Source organism: Phocoena phocoena, chromosome 2 (assembly GCF_963924675.1).
Source record: "Phocoena phocoena chromosome 2, mPhoPho1.1, whole genome shotgun sequence".
In the NCBI taxonomy this organism is placed as follows: domain Eukaryota; kingdom Metazoa; phylum Chordata; class Mammalia; order Artiodactyla; family Phocoenidae; genus Phocoena; species Phocoena phocoena.
The window spans coordinates 91,502,064-91,523,639 of NC_089220.1; the positions used below are offsets into that span (position 1 = coordinate 91,502,064).

General features: G+C 38.4%; 1 protein-coding gene across 2 annotated transcripts in view; it reads right to left on the reverse strand.

Moving 5' to 3' along the window:
• The window catches only part of CEP152 (centrosomal protein 152), a 98,165-nt gene extending 77,741 nt beyond the window's left edge, over positions 1-20,424 (reverse strand). For both annotated transcript variants that reach the window (XM_065872020.1, XM_065872018.1), the window contains exons 1-6: positions 20,338-20,424; positions 5,038-5,144; positions 4,740-4,812; positions 4,380-4,658; positions 3,185-3,350; positions 321-461 (exon numbers count right to left, since the gene is read on the reverse strand). In XM_065872020.1, the coding sequence (XP_065728092.1) occupies positions 321-461; positions 3,185-3,350; positions 4,380-4,658; positions 4,740-4,812; positions 5,038-5,144; positions 20,338-20,424 (853 nt within the window). The remainder of the gene's footprint in view (positions 1-320; positions 462-3,184; positions 3,351-4,379; positions 4,659-4,739; positions 4,813-5,037; positions 5,145-20,337) is intronic.
• Positions 20,425-21,576: the final 1,152 nt, after the last annotated feature.

Consider the following 21,576-nt stretch of genomic DNA (forward strand, 5'->3'; position numbering starts at 1 on the left):
GGAATTGGAGGTAAACCATGTAAGGATACAACAACTTTTTAGGATGGAATGCTATCAGCATATTTAAATAATGTTCACTGATCCTAACAGAATAGAAAGAAGGGAAATAATGAGGACCTCAAAATGTACATTCTGGAGAGAAATCCAAGGCAATGGGTCAAAAGTCCTAGATTTTCGTTTCGTGCTGACTAATTCACTCTGAGCCGCTGACCAAGTACGTCAACCTCTCTAAGCTTCTTATTTAAAATGAGGTTATTGGAAACAATCTATCTAGCTCAACTGACCTCATACATGACAGCACCCAACAGTTGTTATCTTACCTTTTATTATCAGAAGCTGGTGATTCAGATATCTAATTTGACGTTCGCTTGCATTTAACTTTTCAACTAAATTGTCTAGTTGTCTCTCCTTTGCTTTGTTAAGAACCTGTAGTTGAATAATCTGCATACTTTCTACAGAGTCTGCTTTGGAATTAAAGACAATTTATTAGATAAAAGCATAGCAAAATATAAATTTGTGGTCATTTAGGGCAATGTTTAGGACAATGTTTTTCAAACTGCAAATACAACTCATCAGAGTATCATGAAATCAATTCAGCAGATTGTGATTCGCATTTTTAATAAAAAATGTTACCAAACCAAAACTGGGGTCTGCTCACCCACACACAGTAAAGCCAATCTACTGACACCAGGTTCTGGTGAAGGAAGAGTGCAGCGTTTATTGTAAGGTGCCGTACAAGAAAGTCCGGGACAGCTGATGCTCAGAAAGCCCGAACTCCTTGTACGGCACCTTACAATAATGCTGCACTTTCCCTCAACACAACCCGGTGTCAGTAGATTGGCTTTACTACACTTGGGCGAGCAGACCCAAGTTTTGGTTTGGTAACAAGATTAAATAGAATATATCAGAGTGTATCATGTAGTAGAAATCAGTATTATTATGTGAAACTTCTGTTTCATTTACATAATATTTACATAGATAAATATTATAGACCACATCACAATGTAAAAATTGTACTTCTTACTATGGTCACTTCCAGAAAAGTTTGAAAAGTGACTAGTTTGGTGTATAACTCTGAATCGCTACCATTTTGGCTAATGAAAAATAAGTATAGGGAATTCTCTGGTGGTCCAGTGGTTATGACCCCGCGCTTTCACCTCCGAGGGCATGGGTTCAATCCCTGGCTGGGGAACTAAGATCCCGCAAGCTGTGCGGCACGGCCAGGAAAAAAAAAAAAAAAAGAAAAAGAAAAGGAAGTATATATCAATTGCAAAGGAATAGAGTTCCATGCTTTCATAAAATTGAAAAACTAAAAGTACATCAACTTCTATAAAACCATTTTCAAAGAAAATTTCTAGACATCCTTCTTAAACTATTTTATTTTAAACAGGAATGAATGCATATTTATACTGGCACAGAAATGCTGAATTAATAAATTAAAGAATAGATTAATAAAGAATTTTGAGGTCTTCTTTCAGAAACAAAGTCATTTTAAGGACCACTTAAAAATCATTGGGGGAATAAAAGAAAAACGTGATTTGTAGGAGAAGGATAATCCTTCAACTACACAATGACAAATATTTTTCATTTCCTAAAAGAACAATGCTTCTACATGCTAACAAATAAAACAGTCTTCTGTTTAAAAAAAGACATGGTTAAACCCCCAAAAATTGAAGACTGAAAACTCTGTTACAAGTCAAACTCCTCTTGGGCCTTAGAACAGGGCTAGCCCAGAATAAACACAGTCTACAAGCCACTCCTCTCTTCAAGCTCAATTTTTTAAACTACTGTTACTAAGAAGCTATAATCACTAAATTAGGCACTACCATTAAGTTATTTAATTAACTTCCAAATGTCAAATTTAGGCAAATGTGTAACTGACTTAAACAAAAAATAAATCAATGTGATAAAATGCAGACTGTTAAGGAAGTGATGGAAGGTGACATATGCAAAACAACCAGGAGCTGTAAATGTAACTGAACACAGCAGAACTGAAAGAGTAACGCCAAGATATCAGGCCACTGTTGGGATACTTACTTATTTACTCAACCCCAAAACAGTTAGGCCATACACACACTATCCACTTCCACAAAAACTCAGGAAAAAGAGAGGCTACCCCCGCACATTTGCTGATGACTCCCTGGGGGAAAAGGCATTCTGGCCGCCTCCCCGGTAACTATCCTGTAGTCTAAGCATGAGACGGAAGCAGCACCATGAAGTGAGGGCCACTAAGTCCAGTTTTCTCGTTGGCACAGTGCCAGAAACCCAGACTATCCAGTATGACTTCCCCCCCCCGCCCCGCTTCTTAAATGTAAAACAAACAAAGAAAAAACTTGCTGTCACCCTCTAGAATCACAGTGGCTCTTCAACACGCACAATAACTGGAAATCATTTCACATGCCAGAGAGGATGATAACAAAAGTTGGACATATGAAAACACTGATTCAGGTTAGTCAGGTACAAGTTTGGTTCTGAATGTTTATCTCTCCTCAAAATTCTCTAGTAGCACTTTTCTCATTCATATTGATACATACAATATGTAAAAGAAATTATTTGGGCAAGTGTCACATGACTAAACCTGAGATGTAAGTCTAGTTTTAATTTTGAGTATAAAGTAATTTATATCAGAGTTGCCTATTACAGTAAAACTCTAAAAACCAAAAGAAAAAATTAAGATAGTGGTTGACTTACATTTCTATATAACGAAAAATCTAAGATTGAAAGGAAAACTACATTTCACTTTCTAAATTCGATTTCAGTTAAAAAAATATATGAAGTTAATGAAGTCTTAACCAACTAAAATGACTAAAATATAATACAGCTGAGAAAATTTATTTTAATTTTTCATTAAGGAAAATTTCAAATATATAAGAAGGTAGAGAGAAGAATACAATGAATCCCACGAACCTGTCTCCTAGATTCAACGATTGTGAATTCATGGCCAGTCTTGCTTTATCTATATCCCCACCCAAACTTACCCCCCAACAACATGATATTTGAAGTCAGTTCTAGACTTCATTATCAGTTTATTCATTAATACTTCAGACTATATCTCTTAAAATAGGATCCTTTAAAAAAAATTCCATTATCATACTTAAAAGTAATAATAATTCTTGAACATGCTCAAAGTGCTCAAAGCTCTCCAATTATGTGATTAAGAAATAAATATAAACTTGATACCTACTTTCACTAGCTCCTAAAAATTGCTGTTGCAGGTCTTCGAATGTGTCACTTCCTGCGATGTCCTGGGCTGGTGAGCCATTATTCTGGGCAGAAGACTGATAAGGTTTATATGTCACTTTATATGATTCCAAAGCTTGACAACTGGGACCTTGTGACATACCAAATTGCTATTACAAGATGATAAACAAAATTGACAATTAGGATTTGGTCTTTGCTTCAAAACTTATCTGAATTAGACAACTTAGTTTTGCTATAGAACTTAACTGTGGTACAATTACAAGCTTTATACATACATCTTTGCTTAAAAATAGCACTTATTGTAATTTAACACTGTTCGTTGAAAGCCTGCAATTGTACTTTTGAGCATATAATGGGGCCAATTCCATAAATAACACTCAAGAATTCCAGTAAGATTGCAATAACAAGATACATATGCAATATGCATATGCAATAACAAGAACGTGATACAATGCTTCATATGTAATAAATACTCAGTAACTTTTGTGGGATGAATAACATTTTATAGAGATGGAAGAGAAAATGACCACCTTAGAAGGACCAGAAAATTAACCTGTCCTCAGGTGACACAGAATATCTATTGGCAAAATGAGGCATTCACTGTCATTGAGAAAGTCTAAGAAGAAGCTAACTGTATCCTAAGGCCTTGCTTCATCAAACTCTCCCAGGGAGGAAAAAAAAGTGTTTCTTTCCTCAACATTCATCCTGTCTACTGCTGTATCATCACAAAACAGATATCAGCTTTGAAGCATCTGACCCAAAATCTGTGATAAGGGTGATGAGGTAGAAAATCAAGGTAACTGACTGGTGTCATCTAGGATTAACCGCTTTCAAACTATATCAGGATACCTGAACGTAGCTTTTCACTGGAGCATAGTAAATGGTAGAAGCCAGAAGCAGCAATAAATGGAGATGGCTATTCTCTGACAGACTTAACTTTTAATGTTTAATTGTTTTCACAAAGTCTCTATTTTAAAATTCTCATTTAAGATTACTTAGATTGTAAACAGAAAACAGCATGACTAATTCAGCATGAGCCTGAATAAATGCACTCTCAACAATATTCGTACTTAAATCTTACTGTTGCACTTACGAATATTTCTTAATGACACACACACAGCAAATGCGTGTACACACATACACAAATTCTTGAAAGTCAAGTCAAGTTCTTACAATACCTGAAAATGATTCCTTTGAGGATCAGAAAATGTGATTACATTGGTTGGTTGGCTGTTGAATTCCTGCCTCTGACCGCTGGCATATGGCCTGAAGTTTTCAGGAAGGTCATATAAATCAGTCTGTTCATATTTACTCGGAGGGCTATAACCACTACCGCCTTCATCTCCACCTCCTTCAGGATGATACCCAGGATGCTGGTCTTCAGTTCTACTTTGATTCTCTTCCCAGCCGTTGCCCCTTTTCTCTCCAATATACACATCCCGAATCTCATTGTAGTCCTATCAGATAACAAGAGTAAAAGAAAAGCACTAAGATCTGTTCCCACCCTCATCAAAGTCATTATCACACCAGATACTTACATTTACACTTGGAGATTTAGGCAGTACTTGATGCTCATTCCAGTTCATCGCCAATTGCTCAGAATGATGTGGTCTTGAGAAAAAATCAATACTTTAGATTAGAGCCTATCACTTATTTGGACATACACATCACAAAGAACCCCAGGATTTTAACGTGTTTGCCCTCCAAACTTCATCTGAAAGTTTAAGAATTAGTCTACGATTTTACAATCATATCCATTATTATTGTCTGCAAGAGAATCTAAAGAAAAAGACATAGAATTGTGATATACAAGGGAAAGGGATTTGGGGTCCTTACTCTTCCTCTCTGCCATCCTCACTGCAGTCCGAATAGTGGAGTTCGGGGGAGGACAGGTCATCATCATCCAGCATATCGTGAGGAAGGTCTGTGAGTAACTGCTGCAACTGAGACAGGAAGGTCAGCGTCGATATCACATTGGCTTAAACACAAGATGCCAAACCAAAGCTGCCTTGGAACGAGTGATTTTGACTGTAGAAGTCAAAGAAGTTCCTAATTTCTCTATGTAATCAATGTCTTAAATTCCACAGGAATTACGTTCATCATTTCACTTGGGGAAAGGGAAACACATAAACATCAGGATTTATATTAGAAGGCTTTACCTTCTTCTACAAAGGTCTTAGATTCAAGTACACATACAATAGGATTTTCAAATTTCTTTAGGCAAACACAGCAAGTCATAATAATGGTACGATCACTGTATCATGTTGTATCATGTTATGGATTCTACCAGTAATCAGACCTGGAGAACTTGACAATCAGACACCCCCTGAGGGAATCTGAGTAGCCAGATGTGCTTTGCCCAGGTGATAAGGGTAGCAGCAGCAGCAGGTGGCCTAGAAGCCCTTAAAAGCTCAATAATGTGATAGAAACCTCTTGGGGAGTGACTAATTGGTAGACAGCCATCCAGTTCCAATGATGAAAAGATATACAATGGTTGGCTCTTATAAACAGTTGAGTAAAAAGAAGCTGTAAGATTCAGGGGTTTACAGATAAAGCACTGTCAAAAGCATGACTCTAAAACTGACGTAAAAGCACATGACTTTGCTCTCCATTTTCCTAGAAAAATTACATCTTTAGTATTCTCTCTTATAACAACTAGATAAATTCACTCAAGTTTCAAGATAAACCGTGATAAAGAGACAAATGAATTGTCTAATTTGTTGAACTTCAATATCTATAAATGTCTTTCTTCAAATCCCAATATAATGGCTTAAAATTTGTAATAATAAGATTCAAATATTATGTTACTAAAGAGTCAACAGACTGCTTGTAATGACTTCTCTTTAAAAGTTAAGCACCAGTTAGATTAGTAAGCTGAGTCCCTCCACAGTGTGTAAATCAATCCTGTAAAATTATGCGATGAGTGAGTTTAAAGATATTAAATACTCTATAAAGCCCTGGAGGAAAAAAAAATGAGCTGCTTCTTAGTCTATGGAAGGTCCCCTCTCCAATTTCTCTGCCATCAGAATAAAAGAAATGAAATGTAGCTATATAACATATCTGGGTATTACATTTATAATCAAAAAATGTTCTTAAATAAAACGCATATGGTGAAAGTTAAATAAAAATATTCTAAGAAAGGTCTGAAAGGAATGCCCCAACTGTTAACTGAGTTTTGGTGAAGCCAAATTTGGGAATGGAAGTGGGGTCCGTGAGGTGGGGAAGGGGACGCTTCCTCAACCCACATAACATATTTCTAACATTCACTGGATTGTTTGTTTACAGGTATTCTCAGTCCATTTGGTTCTTTAAAGATGCAACAAGAGAAAAATATTCTAGTCCAATGAAAAGTTATCATGATACTGATATTAACCAAGACCCTGACTTATTGATCACTTGCTCACAAAGGTAATTGAAACATCATTTTGAGAATTAGCTGTATTAGAGTTGATCCAAAGATATAAAGAATAAGAAACACTAAAAACAAAACAGAGCACATCAACATATCAGTATACCACATGTGACTAAAGAGAAAGGTAACAAAATGATTTCACAAAGAAACAAAATTCACTAAGAAAAAATAATCTATGAGATCTTTACGGAAAAAAAAAGAGTATACCCACGTATAACACAGGGGAAAAAAAACAAAATAAATGTTTTGTACTTACATCACGTAAGGACTCCTGTACAGAAAGAATATTTTCTTCTAAACCTGCAGTGAGGTTTAAGCACATAGCCTTATAATTTAGAGGAACCCTGACAGGCACATCTAAACAGTACATTTTTCCCCCCTCACAGAGACAGAAAAAGCTACACAATAATTAAGCAGTTCTTGTAGCTTTCTTTGTGACACCACAAAATTAATCAAACTGGCATCAATGGAGGAAGATTAATTTGAGCATAAGGAGTAAGTTCATTAAAATGGTTCTGGATCCACAGGTAAACTTATAAGTAGCAAAATAATCCCTACTGTATTTAGTGTTTTATAGAATATTTTACACCTGTACTGACATTTTTAAATCATTTCATTCACCTTCAAAAAATTTTTCCATTAAGTTCTTTGGCAATAGCTGGGCCATATTCCTTGGTTTCCATAACTTTGAGGGCAGAGAGAGGCCATTCAGGAACAAAATCCCAGCCCACCCCCCCAGGTTTCCATTCCTGGGATCAAAGTGTACCCTCCTCATATACACTGTCAAATAGATTTTTCTTTGGGTCATTGAACCTTGTGCCATGAAACACAAAATTACAATATCAACTTACACATGTTACAAAACAGAGAATTTTAGAAACTAAATTTTCCTCATTAAAGATCCACCAGACTACCAAATATGGATTCAAAGACAATGATAGCAATCCTTATAAATGGCAAGATTTAATTCCACTCATCACATTTGGAAGAAATACTGCTTTTTGGTTGCAAATGCAATCTTCTTGGTGGGATATTATTGAATATCAGCTGAGTTTAATAATTAAAGAGATACCTTCCCTAGAAAAAAGATAATTTACCATTGCTAAGGCGCCTATTGAAATGCATTCTAAACTATTCTATAAATTCCTCTCCCCTTACTACTTCATGTGTTTGTTCCTGAAAAATAAAAAAATGAGGGCATTTTACTCAAAGAACTTCAGCAACAAAACACTTTACAATAACCCACATAGAACATCCAAAAAGCCTAGTTTAAGGGGAATGTAAAACGGAGAACATGTAAACCTTTCGTTGGGATTCTTCGGCTTTAATTAACTAAACAGACTGTCTTCAGAGTCTATAATCCTTGATATTCATGAAAGCAAGAGTTCTCAGATTACAAACCATACAATACATCTTCTCCCCAGAGAAGAGCAGCAAATGGAGTGGCCAACATTCATCTGCGTTTTGAACAGGTTACCCAACAAGTACACTGATGAAAAGATCCTGATATTTTAAAATATGAATTATTAAATAATGCTTTCATGGATACACACCAAGTAGAATCTTCATTTTAGCCTCACAGCCAAGTTAAAAACATCCTTGAAAAGGCCCAACATGGGACTGACAAAGGGCCAAAAACCTTGATAGCTAGAGCTTTAGTCTATGAATTATACTATGCATGGAATTTTTTTTTAACCCATTCCATTAGTTAAAACAAATTTTACAGTGTTAGTGGGGAAGACTTTGCCTAGATTGCCACACATCCGAAAAAGAAACATGGCAACATTTACTAGACAAATACCTGCTACACTGCAGGTGACACATAATACAACTTTAGGCCTGGAATGAACACTGGAGCTCCTCCAAGCCAAACCTCTCCTTCTAAATGTGAGCACACCAAGGCCCAGAGAAGGTCAGGGGCATGCCCATGAAAGTAAGAATTACAGTCCCACGGCCAGCACCGGAACCTGAATCTCTCCATTCCCACTCCTATCTTCTTCCACATGACATTCAGTCAGTCACTGGAAGACAAGCTTCTACCTGTCTGTATACGAGCAAGCGTCAGTCTGCCAGAGAGAGTTCAGTGTTTTTGTTCCCACTGTGACAGTCCCTGAAAAGTACCTATATATTATGGGAAACAGTTCAAAGGCACAATCGAGATAAAGTATAAGAAATTGCTAAAAGAAAACAGAATATGACGGGAACACAAAAATACAATATGAACACTCAACCATTTGTTTCTTTGCTTTTCTTACGTGACGACGAGAAAATTCCACTAAAGAAGTCAAATAATATTGTATAAAATGTAAACAAATGCTAGCCTTACAACGCCCCCTAGTGGGGACAAAATATCAAAAATGTTTCCAGAAGTAACATCAAACAAGGCAGTTAAAAGTGGAAGAAAGGCTATGCAATGGAAAGCCTAACCTCTAAAATACACGATTCCAAGCTCAATTGAGCTTATTATTCTACTAGAGAAGTACTGATATAAAAACTAAGAGAGACTCAAATCAGTATTCCCAGGTGCAAGTGTCTGTCTGCCATCTGCTACTCAAACCGCTTACCTTTCTACTCAAGATCATTTTGCAGGCTTCAAATAATACTGTCACTCAATGAAGGATCATCAGCAAGTATTATCTTGATAAGCACAGATTACTAAGTACTTCTGCCCCAAACCACCAGCTCCAAAATACATACTTACATACATAATTTTACCATCTAGAACCAAGCAATAATCCCAGAGCTACTTCTGGTGACACTGCAGAAAGTACAGGTACGCGCCAGCAAACTATGAGATCCCAAGTGATACTCAGCCTTAAACTGTGGCTTTATCAGTAACTTTGAAGCTTACAGCAACTGCAGTGACAACAACAACTATATGTCTGTAATATTCAATGATGAAATTGCAAAGTATAGTAACTTTTGGTGAAAAATATTTTGCAAAATCATATTGTTACATTATGAATGAGTTAATGAAAAAACTTCTGAAGTCCTCTTCTCTGGGCCAGCTTTACCAGTAGAAGTTTGCCTAGAGTACTTTGGATGAGGTCTACTTAGTAGGTGTCCTTCTTGTTACATCAGCAGTTCTCAAAGTAACGTGCTGCAAAAAGTTGTGAGGAAAATGAGTGATATGAATATTAATTACTATGGTACTATATCTCCATGGTATTCTCACCCTTCCTCACCTGCACCCTAATTTGCTCTGTTTACTGTGGAGGAGATGGAGTTTCCGGTGAAACACTGGGTGAGGCTGTGGGTTATGCATTTCTTTGCTATGCCTTGGAACACAGTGGTCAAGTTTTTACCAATAGACCGTTTAGAACTGTAGCGATTTAGAAATGATTATAGTGCCTTACTTTTCTGCAAAATTCTTGGAGGTTGTCTCAAAATATGAGTCTATCTGTAGTGGTCTGTGGCTTGAGATTCCACTGGTCTAAATGTCCTCTGAATACTGAATCACTTTACTAAATCCTTTCCCTTTCCGAAGATTAAATGCATTCTCCGTTTACTCTTCAATGCAAACAATGGAGGGAATAGAAACGCAAAAGTCCAGATCATCACTGCAGGGCTGCTAATTAGGATGGCATGGAGGTTGGAATTTGACCATGGCTTATTCACTGACTTATGGGCAAGTGTGGACAACACCCCAGCTGATCCCAAAGCACCCAAATCGAACAGTTTGGTAAAGCAGATTGTATTAGCAACTGGCCATTCACACTAGACGGTCAAAATCAGGATTATTCTGCCATTTACAGAGAGGGGATCTCACAAATCCTTAGCAGGGTAGCCTATGAGTCAGATACGGCCTGCTTGGCCAGCTCTACAGCACATCCTTGTGATGCAAGCATTCCACCTACATAAATGAATTAAATACAAAGCGATTCATTAAGTAGAGAAAGCAATGTGTATTAGCCTACTACTAACACTAAATCCACCTGGCAATCCCAAAGCTACCAACCAGGCAGGCATGAAAAGACCATTCTTTTCTTTAACCACTTAAGGCTGTAAACTATTCTGTTATCGTAGGGTCAGGGAGATTGAGGAAGTGGAAAAGGCTTCTGGATATGAAAACGAACTTAGGTGTGATCAACCAATTTATTATTTTAACTTGCTTCGACAAAATATACGTACAGCTGAATTTTTATGAATAGTTCTGAATTTTACTGCTGAAACTCTCTAACCTCTGATCTCAATTCTTCCCTTGTAGCAATTTTTTTAAAAAAAGGTAAAAATACTTTTTACTAACATGAAACAATTTTTATTAATATGACCCATAATCATCACATTAGAGTCAAGTTAGCTAAATATTCTTTTCTTCCACTCTGCTAGAAACACTCATTCTTAGATACTTCACCTCTTAACAGCACCTTTTACTCTGGAAATTCCCTACCCTACCCCAGCACATAATCTACCAAGAAGTGATCCCACTGGCTATTGTCCATAGCAGCGGGCCCCAGCCCGCTTTGGCACCAGGGACCGGTTTTGTGGAAGACAATTTTTCCATGGAGCGGGTGGTGGCGGGGAGTGGTCCAGGCGGTAATGTGGGTGATGGGGGACGATGGGGAGCGGCAGATGAAGCTTTGCCTGCTGGCCCACTGCTCACCTCCTGCTGTGCGGCCCGGTTCCTAACAGGCCACCGACCAGTACCCATCCACAGCCTGGGGACTGGGGACTCCTGTTCTATATCATCTAGAATTTACTGCCTCCTTAACTAATACCCCCTTTAAAACTTTCACCACACAACACACCTGGCAGTACATTCTCTCTAACACCCTACCCATCTTTTCCAATGAAAAAAATCACCTGTCAGATTATTTTTTCTCCTTCTTTAAAATCTACTATAGTAACTACTTAAACTGATCCTCTCAAAAATCCCAGTAGCTAAATTACAGAGAACTACCCAAAAGCCATCAAGGTCGTGAAAACCTCATGCTGTGAGTTCACAAAGTAACAGAAAATCCTCACCCCCCGCCCTTGCCACCAACAATTGTTGGTGAAGGCCCCTGTCAAAATCCAGAAACCCCAGAAAGGGTCACAAACTCCAGTGCCCTCAGTGACTTGGCAGAGAATTTACAAGAATGAAGCTGGCAGGTCCAAGTGCACAAGCCCATGTCAGGAGGTGGAGGGGAGTTGGGCGGGAGGGACTGTGGCCAGCTCGGACGGGAGAGCCACTGCCCAGCTCCAGCCCACTTGCTGCCATGTGCAGACACACGCCACATGTGGCCCAGGCTTAGGATGTTTCAAGACAGGTCAGAAATTCTGGATTACTACATGAAATTTTCAAATCTTTAAATACGGATTCAATTTTTTTAAAACACTGCAACCAAACAATACATGTCTATGGACAAAATCCACTCAGAGACAGATGCCAGCTTTCTGTCTCTACCCTAACTCTACTGCCAGCCACGTGGGCAACTGACCCTACTCTTTGCTTCCTATTAATACAAATGGTCCATGGTGACTCTTAAAAAGAATTACTTTACATATTAGAAAATGGGTCATATGATGGAAGCAAACTAAGTGTGCATCGACAGACGAATGGATAAAGATGTGATGTATGTACACAATGGAATATTCCTAAGCCATAAAAAAGAATGAAATAATGCCATTTGCAATAACATGGATGGACCTAGAGATTATCATACTAAGTGAAGTAAGTCAGACAAAGACAAATATCATATGACATCACTTATATGTGGAATCTAGAAAAATGATACAAAGGAACTTATTTACAAAACAGAAATAGACTCACGGACATAGAAAACAAACTTATCGGAGGAGGAACCAAGATGGCGGAGTAGAAGGTTGTGCTCTCACTCCCCCTTGCGAGAACACCAGAATCACAACTAGCTGCTGGACAATCATCGACAGGAAGACACTGGAACTCACCAAAAAAAGATACACCACATCCAAAGACAAAGGAGAAGCCACAGTGAGATAGTAGGAGGGGTGCAATCACAGTAAAACCAAATCCCATAACTGGTGGGTGGGTGAATCACAAACTGGAGAACACTTACACCGCAGAAGTCCACGTACTGGAGAGAAGGTTGTGAGTCCCACGTCAGGCTTCCCAACCTGGGAGTCCAGCAACAGGAGGAGGAATTCCTAGAGAATCAGACTTTGAAGGCTAGTGGGAATTGACTGCAGGACTTCGACAGGACTGGGGGAAACAGAGACTCCACTCTTGGGGGGCACACACAAAGTAGTGTGTGCATCAGGACCCAGGGGAAGGAACAGTGACCCCGGGGGAGACTGAACCAGACCTACCTGCTAGTGTTGGAGGGTCTCCTGCAGAGGCGGGGGGTGGCTCTGTTTCACCATGGGGACAAGGACACTGGCAGCAGAAGTTCTGGGAAGTACTCTTTGGCGTGAGCCCTCCCAGAGTCTGTCATTAGCCCCACCAAAGACCCCAGGTAGGCTCCAGTGTTGGGTTGCCTCAGGCCAAACAACCAATAGGGAGGGAACCCAGCCCCACCCCTCAACAGTCAAGTGGATTAATGTCTTACTGAGCTCTGCCCACCAGAGCAACAGTCAGCTCTACCCACCACCAGTCCCTCCAATCAAGCCTCTTAGATAGCCTCATCCACCAGAGGGCAGACAGCAGAAGCAAGAAGAACTACAGTCTTGCAGCCTGTGGAACAAAAACCACATTCACAGAAAGACAGACACGATGAAAAGGCAGAAGGCTATGCACCAGATGAAGGAACAAGATAAAACCCCAGAAAAACAACTAAATGAAGTGGAGATAGGCAACCTTCCAGAAAAAGAATTCAGAATAATGATAGTGAAGATGATCCAGGACCTTGGAAAAAGAAAGGAAGCAAAGATCGAGAAGATGCAAGAATGTTTAACAAAGACCTAGCAGAATTAAAGAACAAACAAACAGAGACAAACAATACAATAATTGAAATGAAAACTACACTAGAAGGAATCAATAGCAGAATAACTGAGGCAGAAGAATGGATAAGTGACCTGGAAGACAAAATGGTGGAATTCACTGCTGTGGAACAGACTAAAGAAAAAAGAATGAAAAGAAATGAAGACAGCCTAAGAGACCTCTGGGACAACATTAAACACAACAACATTCGCATTATAGGGGTCCCAGATAGAGAAGAGAGAGACAAAGGAACAGAGAAAATATTTGAAGAGATTATAGTCGAAAACTTCCCTAACATGGGAAACGAAATAGCCACCAAAGTCCAGGAAGCGCAGAGTCCCATACAGGATAAATCCAAGGAGAAACACACCAAGACACATAATAATCAAACTGGCAAAAATTAAAGACAAAGAAAAATTATTGAAAGCTGCAAGGAAAAATTGACAAATAACATACAAGGGAACTCCCATAAGGTTAACAGCTGATGTCTCCACAGAAACTCTTCAAGCCAGAAGGGAGTGGCATGATATACTCAAAGTGATGAAAGGGAAGAACCTACAACCAAGATTACTCTACCTGGCAAGGATCCCATTCAGATTCGATGGAGAAATGAAAAGCTTTACAGACAAGCAAAAGCTAAGAGAATTCAGCACCACCAAACCAGCTCTACAACAAATGCTAAAACAATTGCTCTAAATGGGAAACACAAGAGAAGAAAAGGACCTACAAAAACAAACCCAAAACAACTAAGAAAATGGTCACAGGAACATACATATCGATAATTACCTTAAACGTGAATGGATTAAATGCTCCAACCAAAAGACACAGGCTCGCTGAATAGATACAAAAACAAGACCCATACATATGCTGTCTACAAGAGACCCACTTCAGACCTAGGGACACATACAGACTGAAAGTGAGGGGATGGAAAAAGATATTCCATGCAAATGGAAATCAAAAGAAAGCTGGAGTAGCTATATTCATATCAGATAAAATAGACTTTAAAATAAAGAATGTTCCAAGAGACAATGAAGGACACCATAAAATGATCAAGGGATCAATCCAAGAAGAAGAAATAACAATTATAAATATATATGCATCCAACAGAGGAGCACCTCAATACATAAGGCAACTGCTAACAGCTCTAAAAGAGGAAATCGACAGAAACAAAATAATAGTGGGGGACTTTAACACCTCACTTACAGCAATGGACAGATCATCCAAAATGAAAATACATAAAGAAGCAGAAGGTTTAAATGACACAATAGACCAGATAGATTTAATTGATATTTATAGGACATTCCATCAAAAAACAGCAGATTACACTTTCTTCTCAAGTGTGCATTGAACATTCTCCAGGATAGATCACATCTTGGGTCACAAATCAAGCCTCAGTAAATTTAAGAAAATTGAAATCATATCAATAACCTTTTCTGACCACAACGCTATGAGATTAGAAATCAATTACAGGGCAAAAAACGTAAAAAACACAAACACATGGAGGCTAAACAATACATTACTAAATAACCAAGAGATGACTGAAGAAATCAAAGAGGAAATCAAAAAATACCTAGAGACAAATGACAATGAAAACACGACGACCCAAAACCTATGGGATGCAGCAAAAGCAGTTCTAAGAGAGAAGTTTATAGCTATACAAGCCTACCTCAGGAAACAAGAAAAATCTCAAGTAAACAATCTAACCTTACACCTAAAGGAACTAGAGAAAGAAGAACAAACAAAACACAAAGTTAGCAGAAAGAAATCATAAAGATCAGAGCAGAAATAAATGAAATAGAAACAAAGAAAACAATAGCAAAGGTCAGTAAAACTAAAAGCTGGTTCTTTGAGAATATAAACAAAACTCATAAACCATTAGCCAGACTCATCAAGAAAAAGAGGAAGAGGACTCAAATCAATAAGATTAGAAATGAAAGAGGAGAAGTTACAACAGATACTGCAGAAATACAAAGCACCCTAAGAGACTACTACAAGCAACTCTGTGCCAATAAAATGGACAACCTGGAAGAAATGGACAAATTCTTAGAAAGATATAATCTTCCAAGACTGAACAACGAGGAAACAGAAAATATGAACAGACCAATCACAAGTAATGAAATTGAAACTGTGATTAAAAATCTTCCAACAAACAAAAGTCCAGGACCAGATGGCTTCACAGGTGAACTCTATGAAACATTTAGAGAAGAGCTAACACCAATCCTTCTCAAAATCTTCCAAAAAACTGCACAGGAAGGAAAACTCCCAAACTCATTCTATGAGGCCACCATCACCCTGATACCAAAAACAGACAGACCAATTTCACTGATGAATATAGATGCAAAAATCCTCAACAAAATACTAGCAAACAGAATCCAACAACACATTAAAACGATCATACACCACGATCAAGTGGGACTTATCCCAGGGATGCAAGGATTCTTCAGTATATGCAAATCAATCAATGTGATACACCATATTAACAAATAGAAGAATAAAAACCATATGATCAGCTCAATAGATGCAGAAAAAGCTTTTGACAAAATTCAACACCCATTTATGATAAAAAGTCTCCAGAAAGTGGGCATAGAGGGAACCTACCTCAACATAATAAAGGCCATATACGACAAACCCACAGCAAACATCATTCTCAATGGTGAAAAACTGAAAGCATTTCCTCTAAGATCAGGAAGGAAACAAGGATGTCCACTCTCACAACTATTATTCAACATAGCTTTGGAAGTCCCAGCCATGGCAATCAGAGAAGAAAAAGAAAGAAAAGGAATACAAATTGGAAAAGAAGAAGTAAAACTGTCACTGTTTGCAGATGACATGATACTATACATAGAGAATCCTAAAAATGCCACCAGAAAACTACTAGAGCAAATCAATGAATTTGGTAAAGTTACAGGATACAAAATTAATGCACAGAAATCTCTTGTATTCCTATACAGTAATGATGAAAAATCTGAAATAGAAATTATGGAAACACTCCCATTTACCATTGCAACAAAAAGAATAAAATATCTAGGAATCAACCTAGGAGACAAAAGACCTGTATTCAGAAAACTGTAACACACTGATGAAAGAAATTAAAGATGATACCAACAGATGGAGAGATATACCATGTTCTTGGACTGGAAGAATCAATATTGTGAAAATGACTATACTACCCAAAGCAAGCTACAGATTCAATGCAATCCCTATCAAATTACCATTGGCATTTTTTATGGAACTAGAACAAATCATCTTAAAATTTGTATGGAGACACAAAGACTCTGAATAGCAAAAGCAGTCTTGAGGGAAAAAAACAGAGCTGGAGGAATCAGACTCCCTGACTTCAGACTATACTACAAAGCTACAGTAATCAAGACAATATGGTACTGGGACAAAAACAGAAACATAGATCAATGGAACAAGATGGAAAGCCCAGAGATAAACCCACACACCTATGGTCAACTAATCTATGACAAAGGAGGCAAAGATATACAATGGAGAAAAGACAGTCTCTTCAATAAGTGGTGTTGGGAAAACTGGACAGCTACATGTAAAAGAATGAAAATAGAACACTCCCTAAAACCATACACAAAAATAAACTCAAAATGGATTCGAGACCTAAGTGTAAGACCAGACACTATAAAACTCTTAGAGGAAAACATAGGAAGAACATTCTTTGACATAAATCACAGCAAGATCTTTTTTGATCCACCTCCTAGAGTAATGGAAATAAAAACAAAAATAAACAAATGGGACCTAATGAAACTTCAAAGCTTTTACACAGCTAAGGAAACCATAAACAAGGCAAAAAGACAACCCTCAGAATGGGAAAAAATATTTGCAAATGAATCAACAAAGGATTAATCACCAAAATATATAAACAGCTCATGCAGCTCAATATTAAAGAAACAAATAACCCAATCCAAGAATTGGCAGAAGACCTAAATAGACATTTCTCCAAAGAAGATATACAGATGGCCAAGAAGCACATGGAAAGCTGCTCAACATCACTAATTATTAGAGAAATGCAAGTCAAAACTACAATGAGGTATCACCTCACACCTGTTAGAATGGACATCATCAGAAAATCTACAAACAACAATTGCGTAGAGAGGGTGCGGAGAAAAGAGAACCCTCTTGCACTGTTGGTGAGAATGTAAATTGATACAGCCACTATGGAGAACAGTATGGAGGTTCCTTAAAAAACTAAAAATAGAATTACCATATGATCCAGCAATCCCACTACTGGGCATATACCCAGAGAAAACCATAATTCAAAAAGACACATGTACCCCAATGCTCACTGCAGCACTATTTACAATAGCCAGGTCATGGAAGCAACCTAAATGCCCATTGACAGAGGAATGGATAAAGAAGTTGAGGTACATATATACAATGGAATATTACTCAGCCATAAAAAGGAACAAAATTGAGTCATTTGTTGAGATGTGGACGGATCTAGAGACTGTCATACAGAGTGAAGTTAGTCAGAAAGAGAAAAACAAATATCGTATATTAACGCATGTATGTGGAACCTAGAAAAGTGGTACAGATGAACCGGTTTGCAGGGCAGGAGTTGAGACCGAGATGTAGAGAACAAATGTATGGACACCAAGGGGTGAAAACCTTGGTGGGGTGGGGATGGTGGTGTGATGAATTGGGTGATTGGGATTGACATGTATACACTGATGTGTATAAAATTGATGACTAATAAGAACCTGCCGTATAAAGAAACAACTAATACTAAACTTTCTTTGGGTTATTTGTACGGAAATATGTTAATATAAATGTTTCAGACATTACATGAAACTTCTACAAATCTTAAATGTTCTGGTATAAGGTTATAAGTCATAATTCTAGTTATTACTTTAAAATGTGTATCTCAGAAATAACTACATTTCTTTGTCAATTGCATTATTATGAACTTTCATCAAATCTTTAACCGTGGTCATTTTTTAGTCGTTTGTCATTTACAGACAGTTCTGGGTGTACTCTGATGCTTTTCCAAATATGTTCCTATAAAAGGGTTCCATCTTCAAGGAATTCGTGGAAAAGACTCTGACAAGTACAGGTTTCTGGTAACTGACTGTACTACTGAACTGAATGAATAAGCATTTTCAGAACTCTAATGGAAAACTGATGAATTCATAAAAGTGCTAACAAAAGATCAAGATAAAAAAAATTAATTACATGGGACTGAGTGAACTGATTAGGATGATTATAATTTTTGTGACTTTCTGTTTGAATAAAAAAAAAAAAAATCCCGCAAGGACTCAGAGGCAAAAAACATACAAATCAATTTTCACTGCAAAGTAAAGGAGCTGTTACAGTAGAGGATTCCTGGACTGAATGTCAATATTATGACATAGTATGAGTGTGTTTCGTGTTTGGTATTTGCAATCATTGTTGCTTTTGTTGTGGTCATCCATTTACAATGCTTGGTGTCAGTCTATTTATCTCTTGTAAAAATAAAATACAGTGTGTGTGTGAGAAAAAAAAAAAAAAGCCACCCAGAATTGGCCTAAAAATAAAGCAAGAAAGAAAGAGAACAAACTTATGGTTACCAAAGGGGAAAGGGGGGAGGGATAAATTAGGAGTTTGGGATTAACACATATACACTACTATATAAAATTGATAACCAACAAGGACCTACTGTGTAACACATGGAACTATACTCAATATCTTGTAATAACCTATAATGGAAAAGAACCTAAGAATATATATATATATAACTGAATCACTTTGCTGTACAGCTGAAATGAACACAACATTGTAAGTCAACTATATTTCAATAAAGAATTTAAAAAACACCTGAAAAAACAAATGGGTCATAGCAACATTCAGTGCAAAAGCAGCGTGTTATCACAGTCAATCAAGAAATCTGACTCAAACTAAAAACAATCATAACAAGCAAGTTGATTCCCACCAGCTGCTACTATTACTACTGGGCCAAGGATTTCGCTACACACACACACACACACACACAAATATGATCTCCTCCTCTTACTCCTTTTCTCCTGTAAGCTCGTCGCACAACACGGCATTCAGGAAGATCTTTCAAATATACGGTCAGATAGCACTTCCCTGCTTAAAATCCTCCACTGGCTTCCCACTGCCCCTAGGATAAAATACAAACACCCTCCCTTGACGCGCCGTGACCGGGCCCAGACCACCTCTTCCCCACCTCCACCACTCACCCCTTGCTCACACAGTCCCGATACCACAGCCTCCTGGCTGCTTCACAGATATGCAGGGTCTGCTGCCTACTTCCAGGCTTTACACTGGTTGTGTCCGAGCCTAGGGCATCCTTCCCGGGCTTCTGTGAGGCTGCCCCCTCTCATGAGTCAAGGCTCAGCTCAAACATTTCCTCCTCCGAGAGGTCTTCCCTCACCAGTTCCTGGCTGGTTGCCTTAACATCACCTTACCCTGTCTCCCTGTTATTTGTCAGTGCTAAATCAGCCCTCACACAGATTGCTTTACTCGCCTGTTTGCTTGTTCACCGGCGGCCCCCACGCGGATGCAGGCTACCCGAAGCAAGGGAACCTGCTGGGCTCGCCCATGCAAGTAGGCCTCTGCCCCAAGACCGACCGCTACCTCCTAAATGAAAAGCGCTTCAGCAATCTAACCATCTATCTAGGGCATCGTACACAGTTATGTTTCATTCTTGTCCAAAAGAAGGAAGCATTCCACTCATCTACCTTTCAAAAGTCCAGATGCTGATCAAGTTTTGGGGCTTTGGAAAAAAAAAAAAAAGAACCATAAATCCTTCAAAATGACACAAAATGATGTAATTTTGGTCAGGATACAAAATTGTTTAAGATTGGGTTTAGAATTCTTTTTCTGAATAACTTACCTCTTTCTCCCTTTCATAGTCTTCTTTGTCATATTCTTCGTCTTCATTTTGCGTCTGCAGTGCCACACTGCCGAAGTCTAGTGACATGGTCCTCCTGCGGGAACAGAAAGATGTTTGGTTTCTAAATAGCCCAGAAAATCTCCCCAGACCAAACTACATAAGAGATGCCATGCACAAAAAGACAGGAGCAGCTGGGGAGAAGATAGATGTAACTAATGTATGACAAATGGTTAGTATTCCAACTATAGAGTTCTTACAAATTAATCATGATTCACAGAAAATAGCTGTTATGACAGAAATTCATGAAAATGAGAAAATGCCCAACGCTAATAAACCTACAACTAGACCTTTCTAGTGGTCTGGCAAGAATAACTCAAACAGTAAGATTTTTGTCCACACACAAAAATAAGATAATAATAATGAACCAGGAATATGCCAAAACATATAAATTTTAAGAATGCGCTCAAAGTTTCTAATTTGATGTATTAAAGACGGCACACATCCTCCACAACTTGCTTCATCTTCTGAATATCACAAATCCAAATGTCATGTTTTTCAGAAAGAGAGCCACTAAATCCTGAGTTAATGATTGCTCCCCAACAAACATTTACAATCCAGTAAACTCCACAGAGCACACAACAAAAATATGTGTTAGGACGTTCCTGGTGGTGCAGTGGTTAAGAATCCGCCTGCCAATGCAGGGGACACAAGTGCAAGCCCTGGTCCAGGAAGATCCCACATGCTGCTAAACAACTAAGCCCATGCGCCACAGCTACTGAGCCTGTGCTCTAGAGCCCACAAGCCACAACTACTGAGCCTGAATGCCACAACTACTGAAGCCCGTGCGCCTAGAGCCCATGCTCCGCAACAAGAGAAGCCATCACAACGAGAAGCCCGCGCACCACAACGGAGTAGCTCCCGCTCGCTGCAACCAGAAAAAGCCCTCACACAGTAACGAAGACCCAACACAGCCAAAAATAAATTTAAAATATATATATATGTATATGTGTTAAATGTCCTGCTCTTAAGCTTGATAAAATCAAGTTCTAGCAAAAAATACTCCGGAAAAACAGAAGTGAAGGATGTGAAGCTATGACACTGTCCCAAAGCAGCAGCAAGACTTCCCTGGAGAATGGTCACTGCTGAGGCAAAAGCAGCAGCAGGAAATGGGTTTTCAAGTACTTACGGTCAAAAGACTGCTGATGATTTATTTGAATTATACTTAGGGATCCTGACACT